This window comes from Entelurus aequoreus, linkage group LG11 (assembly GCF_033978785.1).
Source record: "Entelurus aequoreus isolate RoL-2023_Sb linkage group LG11, RoL_Eaeq_v1.1, whole genome shotgun sequence".
Classification (NCBI taxonomy): Eukaryota; Metazoa; Chordata; class Actinopteri; order Syngnathiformes; family Syngnathidae; genus Entelurus; species Entelurus aequoreus.
In genome coordinates, this window is record NC_084741.1 from 13,767,635 (window position 1) to 13,791,813 (window position 24,179).

Consider the following 24,179-nt stretch of genomic DNA (forward strand, 5'->3'; position numbering starts at 1 on the left):
CGTTTGAGTACTTATGGACTACATCATACAGGCATGTGATTTGACCACAATGAAAAAGACTGAAAAAATTTCCGGGGGTCTGGGGGACGAAGGCCCCCAGCCAGGTCCAGGTGCCCTGGTGGGGGGACAAGCTCCTGGTTTTTGTTTTTCACCAATTTAACATGCTAAAATTAACAAAAAGAGCACCATTTGAAGAAAATATTTTAGTGTTTAAAGACATGAAAACATCATTAATAGAACATACATAACCCAATTATCCTAATGAATCACTGTATATGGTTCAGTCCCAACAGTATTTAGTCACTAATATTTACATCTTGTGTTCATTTCACATCCACAGGTGTCACGTTGATCAGTGATATTATCTACAGTTTATTTACAGTAATACCACATTACTTCAGTTCATGTAATGTAAACATTTCATTCTTTTCGCCAAAATAGGATATACATTTATGAAAATAATTAAACATGTTTAGTATTGTTTACTCATATTTGAAAATAGGAAATAATAATAATGTGAGGACACTGACATATTGCATGAAACAAGTGTGAAAATATTTACCTTCAAGATTGTTACACCACTGACAATAGTTTCAACAGACTACATAAGAACTTAATATTACAAAATAGTATTATATGCAAATGTATTTCAAATAAATTGTTAACTGGAATCAATAATGCGACTCTTTGAATTTCTGTAATTTCATAATATATTTTCACGTGGCTTTTTATTTTTAGAAAAAACATTTATATTTCGCTAAGCAATAATTGGTTGATATTTAAAACAAACATGCGTATTTCGCAAGCAAATATTTTTTAGCTTACCTCATTAACAACCCTGTCTGCAACTGAAGTGGGTGGATCTTTCCTCTCGATGTCTACGGCAGTTGTCGATGTAAACAAAAGATGAAGTCCGTAAGGTTTGCTCACTTTCGGTTGACATCTAAAAGTACCAGCTAGTGAAAAGTTCGTTTTCTTTGCTTCAAGTTGTTTCATATGTTTTTGGCGTTTCGCATGTACTTCCAAAGCCTTGAAACCTCGTGATCCATAGTCAATATTATCATGACACCACGTGCACAAAACCTTTCCGGGACGATCGATTTTCCGAATAAAATCACCGAACAAAGTCGTAACTTCCTTCTTCCCAACAGTATCAGTGCTTTCCCTTTCCATCCAGTCCCATCGAAACTTATTTTTGACATGTTTATCAATTTCTTTTACTCGTAAAGCGTCCTTTCTCTCGAGAACCGACATCGTTTACATATGGAAAATGGCCGTAATAACCATTATGAATGATGACGTTAATAACAGATGTCCTGATTGGTCACAAGGAACATATCGACCAATCAACTACGGCGTAATATAAACTACGTCTCAAATCTTGATTTAGGGTCGGAAAAAAACCGGAAAAACGGGAGATAATCCCCCCCCCGAGATTAAAAAAGACGGAATTCCGACTTTAGACGGAAAAATCACATGCCTGATCATATTAAAAGATGATTTTTAGTTTTTATTCTAATTAGGGTCCAATAAGCCCAAATAGCAAAGAGAATAAAAAAAAGCATGTAAACAAACAGCTTGGGCCTTAAGAGGTTAAAGCTGCACACACACACAACACTAAAACACTTAGAAACTGCCTACATTCTAGCATCAAGGCTAAACACACTTTCAATAAAACATGATGATGCATGTGGAATAGTTCTGGAACTTGCCGTAAGGAGACATTAGTGAGGGGGGTGAAATGTGGGACAAAGACCACTTCAGTGTACCTGTGCCGTTTGTGTGTTTGCAGGGGCCACTCCACAGGTCAGAGGTGAGTGGGTCAGAGGCCCCATCCTTTGCCCAGGGGTCTACCGGCCCCCCCGAGGAGGAAGTGCTGGGTGGCACTGAGGGGCCCCAGGGGTCGACACTGGGGGGTGTGACAGCTACAGGTGGGGAGGGGGGGTAGGAGATGCAGGGGGGGTAACAAAACACCTTTCAGGTACAAATCCACAGTAAGGAGGGAGCAGGAAGCTGGGCTGGTTTCCTAAACAGAGGTTTGTATTTTCTCTCCTACTGTTTACCAACATAAGCGGTACAAAATGGATGGATGGATGTTTACCAACATGATTAATGTTGAAATAATTGCAAATATAAAACTCTGCTTGGGAAACAGCCGTCAGTGCCCAGTAGAAACAGAAGGATTTGCATCCTTTGACACAGAAGGAGAATGAGTTTAGCATGCGCTCAATGATAACATCAACAGGTGGGACGTCCTTGTCGGCTACCTGAGCTTCCCCAGGGGTCCACGTGGTTCACCCTGTTGGACGTCTCTCCCCAGGGGCCGGAGGGAGGGGCTATGGTGGGCGGCGGCCCCCCGCCCCAGGGGTCGGCGCTGGTAGGAGAGGCGGGCGAGGCCACGCCCCACGGGTCCGCGGAGGTTGTGCCCCACGGGCCGGACGCGGCGATGGGAAGGGTCGGCGGGGGGGAGGGGCCGGCGGGGATGGCGGTGGCGGCGACGGCGGGGGGCCCCCAGGGGTCCACGGCACTCAGCTCCATGAGAGCAGTCTGTACAGCACAGATTGTACACTTGTGTTAAATTTAAGGGGTGGCCAAATTGAAAAATGTAATCAAGCGGGGGCCATTTTGACATTTTTTGTTTTCAATACCAATACAATAAATGGTAAATGGGTTATACTTGTATAGCGCTTTTCTACCTTCAAGGTACCCAAAGCGCTTTGACACTATTTCCACATTCACCCATTCACACACGCATTCACACACTGATGGGAGCTGCCATGCAAGGCCCTAACCACCACCCATCAGGAGCAAGGGTGACGTGTCTTGCTCAAGGACACAACGGACGTGACGAGGTTGGTGGAAGGTGGGGATTGAACCAGGAGCCCTCAGGTTGCTGGCACGGCCACTCTCCCAACCGCGCCACGCCGTCCCTCATTTCCCACTCATTTCACAACATACATATCGGCACGATTAAAATATGAAAACATATTTTTTTCTTCTAAAATTTAGCTTACACCGGTGCGTTCTACAGACCGGAAATTACGGTAATGTGGTAGCCATTTTTGTGTTTAAGTTATCACACAACTCTTATGCTTAAAGGCCGACGTGGAGGTGTCGGTTTCTTTGATCTATTGGACAGCCACAGGAAGACCTTATCATGAGCCTAGTCTATAAAATCCGCTACACCTCCCTGATACCGAAGTACATGTCAAACTACTTCCTTAACGTAAATGACCGCCATAACCACAACACCAGGGGGTGCTCCACTAACCACGTTAAACCCAGATTCCGAACTAACAAAGGTCTTAACTCATTCTCTTTCTATGCCACATCAATGTGGAATGCGCTCCCAACAGGTATAAAAGAAAGGGCATCTCTATCCTCCTTCAAAACCGCTATAAAAGTTCACCTCCAGGCAGCTACAACCCTAAACTAACACCCTCCCCGGATTGCTAATAATCAAATGTAAACAATCAAATGCAGATTCTTTTTCTTATGCCTTCTGATCTCTCTCTCTCTCTCTCTCTCTCTCTCTCTCTCTCTCTCTCTCTCTATGTCCACTACTTGATGTCCATATCCCCACCCCCCCACAACACCCCCCCTCCACACTCCTGATTGTAAATAATGTAAATAATTCAATGTGATTATCTTGTGTGATGACTGTATTATGATGATAGTATATATGATAGTATATATCTGTATCATGAATCAATTTAAGTGGACCCCGACTTAAACAAGTTGAAAAACTTATTCGGGTGTTACCATTTAGTGGTCAATTGTACGGAATATGTACTTCACTGTGCAACCTACTAATAAAAGTCTCAATCAATCAATCAATCAATCAATGACCCAAAATCGACAAAGCAGAGAGGGGGCAAACCTGACACCGCTCCAAGCACCCTTTCTTTGAACTGTTTATGACCGAGTGCAGCAGCTGTTCATGACCCCTCCCCTTAGAAGCAGCTGCAGCTATGTCATCGGAAAATGCCCAAATAAATGAGGAGGCGTGTGGAACCGTGGGGCGACGTTGTACGAGGGTACAAGTGCACGCGCTCTCCTCATGAGCTAAATTGAATCCCGTCTCTGTCTGATTCCTTGCTTCTTGTCTTGTTTAATAGATAGTGGTGTCGGTGTTTGAACCTGACACTAACCACCTCATCATGGTATCAACAAATATGTTCATAGTTGTCTTACCCTGGATAAGGCCGTAATTGTTTACATTCGACATTACCCAGAAATCTTAGCGTGTTAGTGAGGAATTGGAAGTAGGTCTGAACTACCGCGGGAGGATAACAAGCAGTGAACAAGGAGCGGAGCGAGAGAGACACACCTCCTCTGGCTTGGGCTTCTTCTCCCGCCTGCTCTCTTCGATGGCCATCTGCAATCGCAGGTCGTCGCCTCTGCGGAGCCGCTCCTCCTGTCAATCACACGTGCACATACAAACAGTGGCGTGAGCGCGCTCAGGCACACGACTCCCAGCGAGCGCCTTTTTGCAGTGGGTCACTTTGTGACACGGGTGTTGGGACACAACTGGAATATGAGAGGATCATGGGGTTAGTCTTGTCCTTACAGGAGCCCCAAGAGGGCCCTCCATGTTGTTAGTGGTGTCAAGTGTCTCGGTACGCCACCGTGTGGCTGTAGGAGTTCCTACAGGATCGACTCTTGATCAAACAAAACAATTCTACTTTCAAATACAGTGGAACATCGATTTACGAACCCCTCTACTTGCCAACTTTTTGATTAGATCGCGCCAAATATCCCTTTTCTGTGCGCACCACACCTCTTTGTACGGACAGCCATTTTGTGCCTGCTCGTATTGAAGGGAGTGAGGAAGTCGGCTTTGTCCCACGACAAGTTTTTTAATTGTGATGAGAACAGAATTTTCTGGAAAACGATGCCAACCCACACACATGGCCCCCGCCCCCTCTCCCCACCCTTCTCTTTCTCCGTCTGCTCTGGAGGTGGGAATCTCTGGGCACCTAACGATTCGGGAGCTACGGTTCGATTAAAAATCGATTATTGATGTACCTTTAATTGATGCAGTTTTACATTTATTTTCGTTTAACTAAATAAGCGTTTATTACTTGCAACTTTTCAAAACAGAATTCCCATATTTCTTACATTAATGAAAATGTATGCAAAACTGGAACATTTAATAAAGGGAGAAACTCTCGGCAACTGTCTGCATTACTTTATTTACAATAAATAAATCGATTATAAGGTTAGGCGCAATAAGTGTTCAACTTCAGCCTAAACCCTTTCGGTCTGCAACATTTTCAATTTATGAATGTACAACTGTTTGTTTATGTAAAACTGTTTGTTTATTTTGTTGACCACTGACCGAAGAAACAATAATAAACTAAACTAAAATGATCCATGTTTACTGATCGACTTTATAATCGCATCTAAAAATCGATTATTTCCCCGACCTCTCGTCTGCTCCTTTCGTCAAGAGAGGACCTTTGCCGATAATGTAATGTAAGCGGATTTGACTTTTTAAAATGTGTCTTATTGTTGCAATATAGGAATTTTGTGATTTCTGATGGTTTGTGGGGGCACCAAAGGGACTTCTCTGGGTGTGCGCGTGTTGGCAGGGCAGCGCATACAGAAGATGGGCTTGTTAATAAAGTCAGTCCATCACCCCCGTTATGTTTGCTTAATAATAATATTACATTTATTTTGTAAGGCGGCTTTGAAGGCACTTGAGGTTGCCGTACATTTCATAAAAACAGCATAAAATATATATACAGTACAGGCCAAAAGTTTGGACACACCTCATTCAATGCGTTTTCTTTATTTTCATGACTATTTACATTGTAGATTGTCACATCAAAACTATGAATGAACACATGGGGAGTTACATACTTGACAAAAAATGTGAAATAACTGAAAACATGTTTTTTATTCTAGTTTCTTCAAAATAGCCACTCCTTGCTATGATTACTGCTTTGCACACACTTAGCATTCTCTCGATGAGCTTCAAGCACACCTGTGAAGTGACAACCATATCAGGTGACGACCTCTTGAAGCTCATCGAGAGAATGCCATGAGTGTGCAAAAAATAAATCTGAGCAAATGGTGGCTATTTTGATGAAACTAGAATATAAAACATGTTTTCAGTTATTTCACCTTTTTTTTGTGAAGTACATAACTCCACGTGTGTTCATTCATAGTTTTGATGTGACAATCTACAATGTAAATAGTCATGAAAATATAGAAAACGCATTGAATGAGAAGGTGTGTTGAAACTTTTGGTTTGTACTGTATATATTTAGGCAAAGCAACAATTAAAAACACACTGGTGTCAAGCATAGGCGTGCCTAAACAGGTGGGCTTTGAAGTAAGTTTTAAAAGTGGCTATGTTCCGGAGGGAGTTCCAGAAACGAGGTGCAGAGCGTCTGAAGGCTCTTAACCCCATGGTCGACAGGCGGTTTGATACACAGTACTGTACAGAACCCTTTATAGGGTTTAAAGTGTTCAAAACCTTCTGTCAGAATAATTGTATATAAGTTATCACACAACTTTGTGTTCCCATGAGTTCAGGCCGCCCTGCGAGAAGACAAAAGCGGTCTTTGATCTTATCAAGCAAAAGGGCTACAGCTTGTAAACCTCCACTGTGTGCGATGGGATGCGACGTGGAGGTGTCGGTTCCTTTGACCTATTGTACAGCCACAGGAAGACCTTGTCATGACCCGAGATCTACAAAGCAGAGAGGGAGCAGACCTGACACCGCTCCAGGCACCTTTTCTTTGAACTGTTTATGACCGAGTGCAACAGATGTTTATGACCCCCCCTCCCCTTAGAAACAGCTGCGGCTATGTAATCAGGGAATGTCCAAATAAATGCGGAGGCGTGGGACTCCCTCTTCAGAGCGTGGGACGACACTGCACGAGGGTGCAGGTCGACACGCTCTCCTCATGAGCTAAATTTAATCCTGTCTCTGTTTGATTCCTTGCTTCTTGTCTGTTTATTAGATAGTTCGGTGTTTGAACCTGACACCTTCACTAAAATATGAACTTTTGTTCGAGGCTGGAACCCATTATTCACATTTATAGTTTCTTATGGAGAAATCTGCTTCACGATACGACATTTTCGATTTTCCGAACCCTGTTCAAGAACCAATTCATAAATCGAGGTTCCACTGTATGGTATTTAAGGACTGATGGACAAATGTTAGTACAACATGATAGAAGGAAGCAACACAGGAGAATAGAAGAAGTGAAGAATTGGGAGGAGTTCTATTTGATAATCATGGTGTGTACCTAAACCCGCTCAGCGTTAAATGTAGTATTAGAAGAGATATTAGGCATGCATAGTCAATAGAGGGTTAATTTGATTCAAATACCGAAATACGAGAGGAGGAACTGGAGGTTGCACATTTCTTGTAGATGTGAAACAAACTAAGTGCTTTCAGTCTCGACCCCTTTGGACTTCTCAGCTGCTGGCTCCTCCCCTGCTTTGGTTTGTTGTTCAGGTGTGAACGCAGGACAACACTTGGTAGTCCAAGCAACGCAAACATTTAGCCTCAGCATGTCAAACGCTGACGCCACAATAGGGGTGGACCAAAAACAAACGCCTGACAGCTTATTCTTTGATCATAAACCCACCAGAGAGCAAACTGCAATAGTGCAAGCGAGTGTTTGAGTACAAAAAACTGGAAAGACTATTTTCTTTTTACTAAATTGAGAAATCGCAGCATGTCGTGCTTCCTTTGATTAGACTCTCACTCAACGGGTTAGGACAGAAATGTGCAATACGGTCTCTTTTTGTGTAATTGTCTTCCGCCACGGTGACTCAACTCACCTAAGGAGGAACAATGACAACAGTTTACAGCAAAACTATACGCGGTCAGAGGTATGGATTAGGGGTGTCACCTCTGATACGACACGTATATTGGAGCCCTGAGTATTGGCTGATATTGATCCATACGATATCAGCATGAATCAAGCATACTTTTATTATTCTGTATTGTGTGATGTTACAAAAAATGTTTGCTCAAGTGAAATGAGTCCAAAAGAGAACAATTGCAGGTATGACAAACGCTAACCTACCGTAAATTCTGGATTATTAGCCACTACTTTTTCCCTGCGCTTTGTACTCTGCGGCTATTAAAACGGTGCGGCTAATTTATGGATTTTTCTTGCAAACAGTTCTCATAAAACACATGCAAATACACTGAAAAGGTGTGATAACGATTGTGGTATGGCGTCATCTTTTGGACGAGTTTGCTGGCTGCAGGTGTTGCTGGGTTGAATGTCTACACAGTGGTTCCTGCTGTTTAAAGCTTTGAACCGGACGTAGAAGTGCCGTTCCGTCTTCTGGTCGTCCATAGCCTTTCCACTCGTATGGATTCTTTATTCATTACTCCAAGCAGCATTTGTAAGTTTTACAATATACACTACCGTTCAAAAGTTGGGGGTCACCCAAACAATTTTGTGGAATAGCCTTTATTTCTAAGAACAAGAATAGACTGTCGAGTTTCAGATGAAAGTTCTCTTTTTCTGGCCATTTTGAGCATTTAATTGACCCCACAAATGTGATGCTCCAGAAACTCAATCTGCTCAAAGGAAGGTCAGTTTTGTAGCTTCTGTAACGAGCTAAACTGTTTTCAGATGTGTGAACATGATTGCACAAGGGTTTTCTAATCATCAATTAGCCTTCTGAGCCAATGAGCAAACACATTGTACCATTAGAACACTGGAGTGATAGTTTCTGGAAAAGGGCCTCTATACACCTATGTAGATATTGCACCAAAAAACAGACATTTGCAGCTAGAATAGTCATTTACCACATTAGCAATGTATAGAGTGTATTTCTTTAAAGTTAAGACTAGTTTAAAGTTATCTTCATTGAAAAGTACAGTGCTTTTCCTTCAAAAATAAGGACATTTCAATGTGACCCCAAACTTTTCAACGGTAGTGTAACTAAAACAATTCTTACATACTAACCACCCCCCGCGACTCCGAAAGGGAAAAGCGGTAGAAAATGGATGGATGGATTGATAAACCATCCCATGTGTGATGTCTGTTGGAGTTTTTCCATGCATACTTGTACAGGCCATTGTAATGTAATCAAGCTAGCGTTGTTAGCATTAGCTAATATGCTAACATGTTGACAAGTGTCTGTGTTAGTATTATTAACTTACAATAGCGTTCTGCTTGTAGAGGACTGCTTGTATCGCACATGATATCACACATTTTATACGCAGGACTGTATAGCGATGAAATAGACTGATGTAAACATTGGATCCCCTCGTGTTGATCGGCCATATTGATATAGCTTTACAGTCCTAGTACAGTGTGTACAGCTTTACAGTCCTAGTACAGTATGATACAGTATGTATTTTACAGTCCTAGTACAGTATGTATGATACAGTATGTAATAGCTTTACAGTATGTACGATTAGTGCCTCATCTTCATTCCACCACGGGAAGAGGGATCATGTGCTTGACATTTCCTTAGACCGTTATTTCCTGGCATTTTCTATCCTGCTATTGTGTCCATGTACTGATGAAAGTTAGTGTTTTTCTCTCTTGGGGTGCAGCTAATGGCACAGGGAAGTAGAAGAGAGTCATTTTGCATAGTTTTTTTGTGATATATTTTTGCTTCTTTTTATTTCGGAATGCGTCACAACAAACCAAACCGGGGGAGCAGACCAAAGCGTACAAACCCAAAGGCTCTCAATTGATGCAAAGCTACTTTTACAGAAACTGAAAAGTGAATTCATTGCCTTGATTGGACAACAGTGTAAATTCCAAGGGACAGAAAGACAAGATGTCTGGCTATCTAGCCAAGTGGGCACCCTCGCTGCCCCTAACCTTTTGGAGCATCTCTTTGCTGAGTGTGATTGCATAGAACATCTCTGCGTCCTCCAGAGGGTCCGCGCTAGTCTGGGGGAGGTCAGGGGTTACAAGATAAGAGCCAAGCTAGCGGTTAACGTCACTAAATGCTCATGTGCGCGCACACTCGCTGGCATGAGCTGCAAACGCATTTGCACTTTTACACCTGCTCTTACCTGCTCGGCTTCTTCTTTACTCATGGCCAAGGCCAACTGCAGCTGCAGGTCCTCCTCCCCGGAGCTCTGCGGCCACGCCTGCTCGGGGTCGGCCCCTCCGGAGTGGGAGCCCAGGGACAGGCTGCCCCCCAGGTTGGGTGCTGAGGGAGCGGAAGAAGCTGGAACAGAACCTTAATAAATCTATGGACATGCTGTTTTGAAGGGGAACTGCCCTTTCTTTCATCTGCATTCTAATTCGTAAAAATCAAAAGTCAACACCTGTTGTTGACTTTGGACACAACATCAAGGCCGCGGAACAAAGAGACACTGCAGGCTTACACACACACACATGCATCCACAAAAAAAATATACGCCACACACATACCCCACTCCCAATCCAACGCCCTTGACGCAAATCCCATAGGGATGATGGACGGATGGGAAGCGCCTGAGAGCTGCGGCCTGCCACCATGGCCCCCCCCCTCCCCTCTGTTGCTAGATATCTCGAGATGCATGTTGTAATATGTATATGTGCTTTGCCACGGAGGTTTTTTCCCACTCCAGACTGAGCTCCTAAGGGGGCCCAGTCTGTGTTTGTTTGTTTCCACTACCGCACCTTAAATTGGAGTACTTAATCTCGTTATATGCAAATATAATGACAATAAAGTCCATTCTATTCTATTCTACTAATTCATATCAGTTTTTTTTTTAAAACTTTATTTAAATTTAGTTCTGTGGTTTTCAAATGACTGAACAATGGTCTAATTGTGATCAATCAAAATACCGTATTTTCCACACTATAAGGCGCACCAGATTATAAGGCGCACCTTCAATGAATGGCATATTTCAAAACTTTGTTCATATATAAGGCGCACCGGATTATAAGGCGCACCTATGCGTCCTTTAGAGGGAGCTGCGCTAAATGGAATGTCAACAAAACAGTCAGATAGGTCAGTCAAACTTTATTAATAGATTACAAACCAGCGTTCTGACAACTATGTACACTCCCAAAATGAATAAACAGCTGTTTTATTATTTTCCCCGAGGTAAAGTCAGTGACTACGGATGTCCCGATCCAGGTTTTTGCACTTCCGATCCGATACTGATGTTTTTGCACTTCCGATCCGATACCGATACTGGCCTTATCCGAGCATGTATTAAAATTTAAAATTATTTAGCCTACGTAGTTGTCAGATTCATGTTGAAAAGGGTTTTAGTACTCTTGATAACAACTAGCCAGCTGAATTAGGTGAGTTTGAATAACACACAATGAAGATGTTGACGTGCAGAGTTTCAAACACTCTTCATTTTCTAGCAGGGGACTTTTCGAACGACGCTAAATATTAGCAGTAATGCTACTTTTTATAGCAACGCTTTTGCCCCACACTTGACAAATTACGGTTGTCTGTTCGACATATTCCCACTTGAAGCCAAACCACCGCCAGACGATGGACCCCCTGCTGTTTTTTTGGGAATTAATTAATTATTCCTTCACGGCTACGCTAGCATCACAGCTAACGTTAGCCATGCTGCTACCTCTCTGCTGGGAGAGTGCGTATATACGTATGTGACGTATGACGTGACAGTATGTGACGTGTGTAAGAAAGTGCGCTTGCTGTCTATGAGAAGCAGACACAAGGAGGAGTGGAAAGAGCCTGTCGTGTAATGCCAGCAGCTAAAGGCAACTGCGTGAGGACGTATACTCGACTGTTGAAGGTGTGCTGGAAAATGCGGAACGGAAATTAGGGAGCAGCAGAAAAGTGGAATGTATTATTTAGATCTGTGCGTTGGAAAACACGGACCGTAATTTTTTAAAAAACTGGATCTGGATCGGCATTTTCCCATGCCTTGCCGATACGCATTTTTTGGCCAATATCGGCGGCCGATCCGATCCAAATATCGGATCGGGACATCCCTATCAGTGACTAGGTGTTTTGTTTATCTTTTAACAACAGCAAGGTATAACATGTAGTGCAACATTTATATCACATAGTGGAGGGGAACTTTTCCCTGATTCAATAAACAGGTAAAAAACAGTGATACTGTTACGGTAAATCACAATATAGTAACACTCGAAATAGTGCAGCGCAATAACAATATATCAATAACTCAACGTTGCTCAAACGTTAATGTCACACAACACAACACACAAAATAAACATGTAAAGCTCACTTTATGAAGTTATTCCTCATCCACGAATCCCTTGAATTCTTCTTCTTCTTCAGTGTCCGAATTAAACAGTTGGGCGAATACGGCATCCAACAAAGTCGTCATTAATGGAGTCAGTGTCGCTGCTGCTCTATTCCCGTGTTCTACTTTGTGACTGATCGTCTTAAGTTTAAACTCTGCGTCGTAAGCGTGTCTCTTAATAGGAGCCATTTTGGGGTCTTTACATAAACAAACAAATGGAAATCAAAACGGCACGCCTCGCGCAGTCATATATCCCAGCATGCACTGCGCGCTTCTACTTCTTCTACAGGGGAAAATGAAGTTGGCGGCTGCTTACCGTAGAAGAAGAAGCGCTTCTTCTTCTACAGGGGAAAAAGAAGTTGGCGGCTAAACTTTATGAAAATGAAGTTTAGGTTTGTTGTGGCTCAATATCGGTCCATATATAAGGTGCACCGGATTATAAGGCGCACTGTCAGCTTTTGAGAAAATTGGAGGTTTTTAGGTGCGCCTTATAGTGCGGAAAATACGGTAACCGTGATGAATAGTCTTGCCATAATCGTCCAGCCCTGTGATGTGTGCTTGTTGTACATAATAATTGTAAATAATTCCAAAAGAGTGCAGTTCCAAAAGCAGCAGTCTCACCACTGGATGTCTGCGCCATCTTTTCTTTGGTTTTGAGGGCGTGGATCCTCTCCTCTCGTAGTCTCTCTTCGTCTTTCAGCAGGGTCACAAGCTGTTTGGCTTTCTCTCGCACATTCACTCCCTGGATAAATCGCGAGCAAGGACAAACATTTATACCCGTCGTAGAAAATACTTCATAAAAACATGCCGTTTATTACCCTGCATTGCAGTTATAAACTTCCAGTCATCACATTTTATGGCGGCTTTTAACAAACCCATTTAACTTACTTCAGACTCCACAGGGTGCAAATGTAGAACATTTATTCAGTGTGAGTACTTTGCACTTAAAGCTCCACGCACACCTTTGTGTGTGCTCACCTGGTCTTTGCCGTCTCTGTCGATGTACTGGAAGTCCTTGAGGGTCTGAACGGCGTAAATGTTCTCTCGACACTGCTGGGCGACGCGTTCTGAGCCCGTCTTGATCAGATACTCCATCAGGGTCATGGCCTGGTGCGGGTGGAGAAAGCCTGTTAGAAACCAGGAATCTCCGCACAGGTGCCTTTTTCGGTTAAGGCGTTCATTAGGCTTACATTTATAAAGTTTATTCATCACAATAATGAAACTTCATTGACATATTGTATATTAAAATATATGTATTACATTGATGTAGGGTTGTCCCGATACCAATATTTTGGTAACGGTACCAAAATGTATTTCGATACTTTTCTAAATAAAAGAGACCACAAAAAATTGCATTATTGGCTTTATTTTAACAAAAAAATCTTAAGGTACATTAAAGGCCTACTGAAATGACATTTTTTTATTTAAACGGGGATAGCAGATCCATTCTATGTGTCATACTTGATCATTTTGCGATATTGCCATATTTTTGCTGAAAGGATTTAGTATAGAACAACGTCGATAAAGTTTGCAACTTTTGGTCTCTGATAAAAAAAAAACCTTGCCCCTACCGGAAGTAGCGTGACGTTGTCAGTTGTTCACTTCCTCATATTTTCCTATTGTTTTCAACGCAGCTAGAGCTATTCGGACCGAGAAAGCGACGATTACCCCATTAATTTGAGCGAGGATGAAAGATTCGTGGATGAGGAACGTTAGAGTGACGGACTAGAATGCAGTGAAATAGATATCTTTTTTCGCTCTGACCGTAACTAGGTACAAGCTGGCTCATTGGATTCCACACTCTCCTTTTTCTATTGTGGATCACGGATTTGTATTTTAAACCACCTCGGATACTATATCCTCTTGAAAATGAGAGTCAAGAACGCGAAATGGACATTCACAGTGACTTTTATCTCCACGACAATACATCGATGAAGCTCTTTAGCATGAGCTAACGTGATAGCATCTGTCTCAAATGCAGATAGAAACAAAATAAATAAATCCCTGACTGGAAGGATAGACAGAAGATCAACAATACTATTAAACCATGGACATGTAACTACACGGTTAATAATTCTCAGCCTGGCAAAGCTTAACAATGCTGTTGCTAACGACGCTAAGGCTAACTTAGCAACTTAGCAACCGGACCTCACAGAGCTATGATAAAAACATTAGCGCTCCACCTACGCCAGCCAGCCCTCATCTGCTCATCAACACCCGTGCTCACCTGTGTTCCAGCGATCGACGGCACGACGAAGGACTTCACCCCAACACATATGTGGTTGGCGGCTGGCATCGGCTGGCGCGTCTGCTATCCAAGTAAGTCCTTCTTGTTGTGTTGCTACAGCCAGCCGCTAATACACCGATCCCACCTACAACTTTCTTCTTTGTAATCTCCATTGTTCATTAAACAAATTGCAAAAGATTCACCAACACAGATGTCCAGAATACTGTGGAATTATGAAATGAAAACAGAGCTTTTTTGTATTGTATTCAATGGGGAAGGCATACCTCTGTTCCCCTGGCTACGTCACGCGCATACGTCATCCTCCAAAGGCTTTTTCAACCGGAAGTTAAGCGGGAAATTTAAAATTGCACTTTGTAAGTTAACCCGGCCGTATTGGCATGTGTTGCAATGTTAAGATTTCCTCATTGATATATAAACTATCAGACTGCGTGGTCGGTAGTAGTGGGTTTCAGTAGGCCTTTAAACATGTTATTATTTGTCCTTAAATAAAAAAGTGAACGTAGTCAACTTGTCTTTTAGTAGTAAGTAAACAAACAAAGGCTCCTAATTTAGCTGCTGACGTATGCAGTAACATTTATATTCTATTATTTTGTCAAAATTATTAAGGACAAGTGGTAGAAAATGCTGCGATGAGGTGGCGACTTGTCCAGGGTGTACCCCGCCTTCCGCCCGAATGCAGCTGAGATAGCTTCCAGCACCCCCCGCGACCCCAAAAGGGACAAGCAGTAGAAAATGGATGGGATGGATGGTAGAAAATGAATTATTAATCCACTTGTTCATTTACTGTTAATATCTGCTTAGTTTCCGTTTCATCCATTTTCTACCGCTTGTCCCTTTTTGGGGTCGTGGGGGGGTGCTGGAGCCTATCTCAGCTGCATTCGGGCGGAAGGCGGGGTACACCCTGGACAAGTCGCCACCTCATCGCAGTATTTATTTTCCGTTTCAACATGTTCTATCTACACTTCTGTTAAAATGTAATAATCACTTATTCTTCTCTTCCGATACTTTACATTAGTTTTGGATGATACCACAAATTTAGGTATCGATCCGATACCAAGTAGTTACAGGATCATACAGTGGTCATATTCAAAGTCCTCATGTGTCCAGGGACGTATTTACTGACTTTATAAACATAATATACTTTTTTTTTTTTAAACTAACAAAAGATTTTGTGATGCTAAAAAATATCGATGTAATTATAGTATATAAGCTCCTGAATTTGGTATCATTACAGTGGATGTCAGGTGTAGAGCCACCAAGTTTACATTGTGATGCCAGTGAGCTACGGTGTGTAGTGAAGCATGTTTGCAGGGATGATACTTGTAAGAAACGTACTTCATTTGTCACCATGGAGGCGAGGATTAGTGATTTGGAAGTAGCTAAAACACTGCAGACTGCGACTTAGTCGCTAACTAGCTCCTTTTGAGGGTGTTTCAGTGTTATAGCGTCTCCTTTGTTAGTTTTTAAGCCAAAATGCGTCCATTTTCCCTTTTCTGTCTACACACTGTGTCTGCTTGTAAGTACTCCGTGATCGTGCGCTGCCGAACATGCTACTCTGCTCGTAAACCAGTATAGTACCGAATATGATGCATTAGCATACCATACAACCCCACATTGATGTATTTTAATACAATACAACCTGTTTAAGTCCACTGACGCGTCAACTTAACTAATAAATATTGACATTTACTTTAAGGAGACAAAGGAGAACTGGCAATAATAAAAGGATTTATTGAGGCAGGGCAGGGCGATAAAACCATATCAATACACACCGTGATAGGCACATAATCAATATGTGTTCGATGCATATATTTTTGTCTCGTACGAAGAAAGTTGGTTGGTGGCAGGAATATTGGCACTTGCGAACCCAGCTACATTGAAAGTGCTCAATGGTCAGTGGGAGTGACACAGCCAATCAGGTAACAGTATTAACTATCTCTATGGTTGCGCTTTCTTGTTGTCTGGCGGTTGATTCTTTGCATGGAGTACCACACCACCAGAGCAGTGTTTTTCAACCTTTTTTGAGGCAAGGCACATTTTTACCATTTAAAAATGCGGAGGGACACCACCAGCAGAAAACGTGGCTCGTGCCTTATTTTGAATTTGTTGGTGTTTTCCTGTGTGTAGTACTTTGATTCTTGTCTTGTGCTGTTATTTTGGTGTTTTCCTGTAGCAGCTTCATGTCTTCCTTTGAGCGCTATTCCCCCGCACCCGCTTTGTGTTAGCAAGCAAGGCTATTTAAGTTGTTGCTATTCTTCTTTGTGGGGACATTGTTGCTTGCCATGTCATGTACGGATGTACTTTGTGGACGCCGTCTCTGCTCCACACGCTGCAAGTTTTTGCTGTCGTCCAGCATTCTGTTTCTGTTTACTTTGTAGCCAGTTCAGTTTTACTGTCGTTTTACATAGCCATCCCTATGATTCATTGCCTTTTCCTTTCCCTTATGTTCATTTTTGGTTTCAGCGTTACATACCGTTTTACCTGCACGCTGTGGTCTGCATATTGGGATCACAGTTCTACAGCCGAGTTCTACACAGCACGGACACTATGGAACGGCACAGTATTTGCAGATTATAATTATTGATTTGCAGAAAATATTTTTTGGACCAATTGGGTGAAGTTGCATAATATCCCGCGGCACACAGTGCTTTAGAGCACAGCTGTAAAGTTCTGGCACTAAACCTGCAGAAATTAGTTCCTCTCGGGTTTCCATTTTCACACTATTTTCTTATACTTTATTAAGCATTTCTTACATATGATTTAATTTCAAGAGTTTATTGTTAAATGCTCAATGAGATTATATTATTTTGTTTACAGTGTTCGTTTTCCATGCTTGTGTTGACATTTCCTTTCTGCCTCGATAGCTAAGGGAAGTATAATCAGAGGGAGGTTACATTTGAAAGAAAATGCTTAATATTATTTTCTCCTCCTCCAGGGTCTCTGCAGGTTTCAACAAGCCAAATTAAAGACTTTTTAAGACGTTTTCTAAGACCATAATGAATACAATTTAGTTAGTTCCTTCAAGGAGTGAACTGTTGTTTTTACCAAGGTTACTATTAACTAGTTATACATGTGTAACCAAGGTTACTATTAACTAATTATACATGTGCTACCAAGGTTACTATTAACTAGTTATACAGGTGTTACCTTGGTCAAAGTCCTCAAAACGTTATTACACAGAATATACAGCCACATCATTAGGTACACCACCTGAATCTTGCCACTCACGTGACTAATGCTCAATTTTGTCAAGACTTTCACATTTTCACCACATTTCATCCTCTTTTTTTTATTTGTGACTCGAGAAATAATCGATTTTTCATGTGCATCGCAATTCGGACACGGATGATTATAAAATTGATTAGTAAACGTTAATAATCTATTTATTTATTGTAAATAAAGTCTATAACGTGTCTGACTGCACCGAGCGGTATAACTCGGTTGGTAGAGTGGCTGTGCCAGCAACTTGAGGGTTCCAGGTTCGATCCCCGCTTCCGCCATCCCAGTCACTGCTGTTGTGTCCTTGGGAAAGACACTTTACCCACCTGCTCCCAGTGCCACCCACACTGGTTTAAATGTAACTTAAATATTGGGTTTTACTATGTAAAAGTGCTTTGAGTCACTAGAGAAAAGCGCTATATAAATATAATTCACTCAGACTCACTTAATTTAAGACCTATTTTACATCGATACAGGCAAAAAAGTAAACGTTAAACATTTTTGCTTTCTCTGAATCCGAGAACACAACCTGGAACAGCTCATCAATGTTCTCATTACCAGTATATGTCTGGTGCTTAGTTACCGTGTGAAAAGTAAATAGCACCTCCACTTTTAGTGTCGGCGTAGACCCAAACGCTGTCCGGAGGTCGACTGGAGTTGCAGCAGACTGGGTCGCACTGGACCTCTATGCTCCAGCTCCTGATGTGAAGCAATGGTGGCTGGTTGACGGCGTTTGCTGGTGGCATTTTCTGATTTGCAATGGGAATCCAATGCCTTGATGCCCACTGTTCCAAGTTTTAAAGTTTTCTTGCACAATGTGCAGTGTGCTTCATATGCGTTTCCCTCCACCGGCTTCAACCATACACTGTACTGTTCGTCCTGAAGCCACAAATCATTAAACTTGCACTTATCCATGCGTGCATTACTGCAATTCGGTTCCATTTAAACTTTAAGCTGTCAACACACAGCCGCTGTTGGTGTTCCATAAATTCTGACCGGGCAGCACAGTTAGTTCCGCTGTGTAGTTAGATAGATGGATTAATAGATAGTACTTTATTGATTCCTTCAGGAGAGTTCACCTCAGGAAAATTCAAATTCCAGCAGTAGTGTACAGAATTGAGATCGAATTTAAAAAGTAAAAAGTGAATAATGGGGGTATAAATGGAAACAAAATAGAAAAATATTACAATAAGAATAAAAATAAAAAGCAACAATAAGAATACAAATATAACAGTAAAAATAAGAATTAGAGATGTCCGATATTGTTTTTTTTGCTGATATCCGATATTCCGATATTGTCCAACTCTTAATTACCGATATCAACCGATACCGAGATATACAGTTGTGGAATTAACACATTATTATGCCTAATTTTGTTGTGATGCCCCGCTGGATGCATTAAACAATGTAACAAGGTTTTCTAAAATAAATCAACTCACGTTATGGAAAAAAAATGCCAACATGGCACTGCCATATTTATTATTGAAGTCACAAAGTGCATTATTTTTTTTAACATGGCTCAAAACAGCAGCTTGGAATTTGGGACATGCTCTCCCAGAGAGAGCATGAGGAGGTTGAGGTGGGCGGGGTTGGGATTAGCGGGGGGGTGTATATTGTAGCGTCCCGGAAGAGTTAGTGCTGCAAGGGGTTCTGGGTATTTGTTCTGTTGTGTTTATGTTGTGTTACGGTGCGGATGTTCTCCCGAAATGTGTTTGTCATTCTTGTTTGGTGTGGGTTCACAGTGTGGCGCATATTTTTAACAGTGTTAAAGTTGTTTATACGGCAACCCTCAGTGTGACCTGTATGCCTGTTGACCAAGTATGCATTGCATTCACTTGTGTGTGTGAAAAGCCGTAGATATTATGTGATTGGGCCGGCACGCAAAGGAAATGCCTTTAAGGTTTATTGGCGCTCTGTACTTCTCCCTACGTCCGTGTACACAGCGGCGTTTTAAAAAGTCATACATTTTACTTTTTGAAACCGATACCGATAATTTCCGATATTACATTTTAAAGCATTTATCGGTCGATAATATCGGCAGTCCGATATTATCGGACATCTCTAATAAGAATATAACAAGAGAAACTAGACAGTAGTGACCATGTTATGAAAATGTATTATACTGTTATTGCACTGTTAATTTTACTGCTTTTTGTTGCAGTTTATTTCAGTATTGTTGTTGCTTTCGTCCTATTACCCCACTCTCCCCCCCAGAGAGGAGTTGTACAGTCTGATGGCGTGTGGGACAAAGGAGTTTTTCAGTCTATTAGTCCTGCACTGGGCAGCACGGTGGAACAGGGGTTAGTGCATGTGCCTCACAATACGTAGGTCCTGAGAAGTCCGGAGTTCAAACCCGGGCTCGGGATCTTTCTGTGTGGAGTTTGCATGTTCTCCGCGTGACTGCGTGGGTTCCCTACAGGTACTCCGGCTTCCTCCCACCTCCAACAACCTGCACCTGGGGATAGGTTGATTGGCAACACTAAATGGTCCCTAGTGTGTGAATGTTGTCTGTCTATCTGTGTTGGCCCTGTGATGAGGTGGCGACTTGCCCGAATGCAGCTGAGATAGGCTCCACCGCCCCCCGCCACCCCAAAAAGGGACAAGCGGTAGAAAATGGATGGATGGATAGTCCTGCACTTGGGTTGAAGCAGACTAGCACTGAAAAGTTACGTTATAGCGTCCTCAAAAATCGAAACATTTCAAAGCGAGACTGAAGTTTATGCATGTTTTAAATAAAAGTAACGTCAATATATTTTTTAAAAACCTTTCAAAATCGTATTTTAAACCTTTTATGAGGAGACTTTTTAGGGCCTTAAATTCAAATTATTGGATTTAAGACTTTCAACTTTTTAAGTCCTCCTTATTTTCCACAGGTCGTAAATAATATCAATAATCATCGATATAGAACACTCATATTGCAAAACAGTTTTTAGCCGTATGGCCGGCCCTAGCTGGTATCCAATACGTGCTTGATGTACCTTGTACACGTGCCTCCAGTTCTTGCCGTGGTCATTGAGGCGTTTCCACACCATGCTCATGATTTCCGAGAAGGCCACAACATTGTAGGTTAGGTCCGCGATCTCGGACATGAGCGAGCTGCTGGGGCCCCACGGGTCATTGGACGTCGCTTCCCTGACCTAAACAAGGGAGATAGACTTTACGACGAGCGGCAGGAGAGGCAAATGAAGGTTTTAACGTGACTATGCGAGTAGGGTTGCAAAATTCCGGGAATATTCAAAGTTGGAAACTTTCCATGGGAATTAACGGGAATATATGGGAATTAACATTGAATGCAACATGCTAGATCTTGCAGCATGATTATTAGCTAAAACAACCTGATTTAATGCAAATTCAGTTGAATTTCAACCCTGCACTGTGCATTCCTCCATCACATGTGCAGTGCATTCTTCCATCACATGCACAGATAATTCCCAGCATGCTACACACTACAGGCCACACTATTATTTGAGCCCAAGGACTTCATCCAGTCAGGTAAGTGTTGATGATATTACTGGGGTAAATATATTTGATGTATGGTATTTAAGTTGAATAGTGGTGTAATTGCTTGTTACTGTATGACTGTAGACTACTCCAGCAGACTTCCACTCAAGCTAGCTAGCTGTTCCTGTACTTGTTACACGATTTTGGGGCCAATATCTCTAGCTAGCTAGGTTTATGTACCACCACAGTCTCATAAAGGAATAGGAAAGGCCTGATCCCTGCAGCTATAGCCGCCCTTAACAGCAGGCCCGGCCGACCTGTCTGACAAGCCTGTAAATGTGTTGGTCATGTATGATGTCTTTTTTGTTATTTTTGTTTTGTGATGTGTAATGTCTATTGTTTAAATGTACGGCAGTGAAAATGAATTTCCCCAATGGGGACCAACAAATCTAAATCTAATCTAAAAAAATCTAATAATGAACCGCAAATACTAAATCAAAACTCTGCCTTCTGTTCTGCTAGCCATGTTGTCATAGAAGAATGTAGGTTATAGTTTGATTTCGCATGCTGATTAAGTGTTCATTTATTCATCTAGCAGATTTCTATTCATTTGTCCATCAGTAAAAAATTTTTTAAAGACTATTCCAATTGTTTAGCTGACTATATCTGGGTGTGGCATTGCATTAGTGTTTTACAAGCTTCTCATCTTATTCTACAAAATAAGATGGACGGTGTCCAACTTTGAATAATCCAAAAATGTGACCTGTGCTGGCAAAATGAGTCGGAATACGCACAGGCTAATTTTGACCTACAGGCAAAAAGGTGAAAAAAATGTATCTTGGTTGAAATTGAGATTTTCACAAAAATGAGTCCATAAAGCCACAATCTAGCGATCCCAATCATCGAAATAGCAGGAAAATATCTTAAATCACCTTTTTTTGAAGGTTTTGTACGAGGTATGTCTTCAGAAATTAGTCCTTTGTGTTCAAATTCCTTGAGAAAATCAAGTGTTTTCAACGCTCACTCGCGGCAATAAGGGGGAATCCCCCTAGCCATATTTGGTATCATTGTGACGCCAAGTTTACCTACTTTCTAAAAATGAGCATGGAATTCCCGATGACTCCATTCTGAATCAATAGAATCCGAGTTTTTAAACCTGTCCCGACGTAAACAAATCCAGCTTGTTGCTAACCGGTCGCTGTGAGGCGTACCCTCATTGGTTGAATCACCCCGCGCGGTGCATTGTGGTATCATGGCTGCGCCCTGACGAAAACAACACACAGTAATTTGAGCGGAATATTTGGTGAAAAAAGGTGATTTTCGAACATTTAATTATTATTTTTGTGGATAAGTTAGACTGTTTTACATTCCGTAATGGATTTAGAAGGTGGAGAGGGTACACAGGCGGTTGCAAGTGTGCTAAATTCACTGCAGTCGGCGAATCTTCTTAGTGCTGCTGGTCAGGAATATTACGGACAGCTGACCAGCTGACAAACTGACCAGTGAACAAAAAAACTGTGACATAACAGTGTTGAAATTTTTGTACATAACCGTTTTCAATAGAGTTGAATATATATTTTTCCTTTAGACATGGGATTTGACTTTAATTGTACCAATGTTGGTGTTGCTACAAGGACTTTTAAGGTATGGTTGCTATGGAGTTTTGTTTTGGAACATTCTGTTCTGGAACAGTAAACTTTAAGCTGTTTTTTCTCAAAACGGACCCTCAAACTTGGTCGACTTCAATCGGATGTAACTCGGTCATTTTCTGTCCGATTCCAACAAACCATATATCATTTTGAAGGTCTTTAGATGGAGAATGTGTAAATAACAATAACTCAGTTTTTAAAATTTCCTCATTGTGACTCATTTTGCCAGCACAGGTCACAAATGGTCACAATTTCCAAACTTCCCGGAAACTTTCCACCCCTTTGCAACCCTACTTGCGAGGTCGTGCAGAGAATAACGAGGGGGAAGGGATATTAGATGACATTCAACAGTGCACACAAAAGGTTCCAGGAATATGCAAATAGTTGCCATGGAAGGCAGGAGAAACGACCTTGATCTCAGCCTCTGAATAGTTGTGGACGATGTTCTTCACTTGTCGCCGTAGCGATGAGGTCGACATGGCAACCGTCGGGCCGTGAAGCTCCGTTGCAGTCTAAAGAGCAGTTGTAAAAAGACGCACGAAACATCAAGTGGATCCACTGGAAGCACCAGGAAGGGAACACGAAATGTGAGCATTTCCGGCCAATCAAAACCCACCTGTTAACACGGGAACAGTGTCTCGGTCGGGGTCTCTCCTCCCGCACACCACTCATTCACAGAGAGCTGCAACCCTTCTCTTCTTCCCGGGGCAACATCGGGTCCAAAAGCCACAGACGCCAGGAGATAAAAACTGTGGACAAACATCACAAATAAAGAACATTTTCATGCCACAAGTCACTTGTCTGTGCAGCAGATTCCAGATACTTAAAATGAGGACAAAGCAGACATTCAGTAAAAGAAAAAAAAAAATCATCACATGATTGGAAATCAACAAATAGTTAAACAAAGTTGTTCTATGTTGGTCATCCTGCTGAACAATCCACTCAAGTTCTATTCCACAGAATACACTCGATACCAAATAAGTGTTATAGTTTTAATGTAAATTTTAAAACTTATTTATTCAATTACCGTATTTTCCGGACTATAAGGCGCACTTAAAATTATGTTTTTCCCCTCAAAACTCGACAGTGCGCCCTATAATCCGATGCGCCTAATGTACGGAATAATGCTGGTTTTGCTTACCGACATCGAAGCAATTTTATTTGGTACATGGTGTAATAAGTGTGACCAGTAGATGGCAGTCAAACATAAGAGATAAGTGTAGACCGCACTATGATGGCAATATGACTCAAGTAAACAACACCAACATAAAAATATATATATATATATATATATATAAAAATACAACATTCCTTTTTCTCACATTACAACGTCATCAGAAAAATAACAACTTACTATTGGAATATTACAAATTCATTCTCATAAACTATTTTTATTCTTATCAATTGTAACCGTATTCCCTTCAAAGTAAAAAAAATA

The 24,179-nt window shown here is 41.7% G+C and overlaps 1 protein-coding gene across 6 annotated transcripts in view; it reads right to left on the reverse strand.

The window, feature by feature from the left end:
- Positions 1 to 24,179, reverse strand: part of epn1a (epsin 1a) — a 40,714-nt gene that overhangs the window by 5,716 nt on the left and 10,819 nt on the right. For 3 of the 6 annotated variants that reach the window (XM_062062557.1, XM_062062556.1, XM_062062558.1), the window contains exons 2-11: positions 23,358 to 23,490; positions 23,152 to 23,253; positions 20,630 to 20,788; positions 13,163 to 13,291; positions 12,806 to 12,926; positions 10,016 to 10,173; positions 9,819 to 9,890; positions 4,331 to 4,417; positions 2,268 to 2,547; positions 1,770 to 1,925 (exon numbers count right to left, since the gene is read on the reverse strand). In XM_062062557.1, the coding sequence (XP_061918541.1) occupies positions 1,770 to 1,925; positions 2,268 to 2,547; positions 4,331 to 4,417; positions 9,819 to 9,890; positions 10,016 to 10,173; positions 12,806 to 12,926; positions 13,163 to 13,291; positions 20,630 to 20,788; positions 23,152 to 23,220 (1,231 nt within the window). In that variant the 5' untranslated portion in view covers positions 23,221 to 23,253; positions 23,358 to 23,490. The remainder of the gene's footprint in view (positions 1 to 1,769; positions 1,926 to 2,267; positions 2,548 to 4,330; positions 4,418 to 9,818; positions 9,891 to 10,015; positions 10,174 to 12,805; positions 12,927 to 13,162; positions 13,292 to 20,629; positions 20,789 to 23,151; positions 23,254 to 23,357; positions 23,491 to 24,179) is intronic. The other 3 variants (XM_062062559.1, XM_062062560.1, XM_062062561.1) reach the window with 3 other exon arrangements.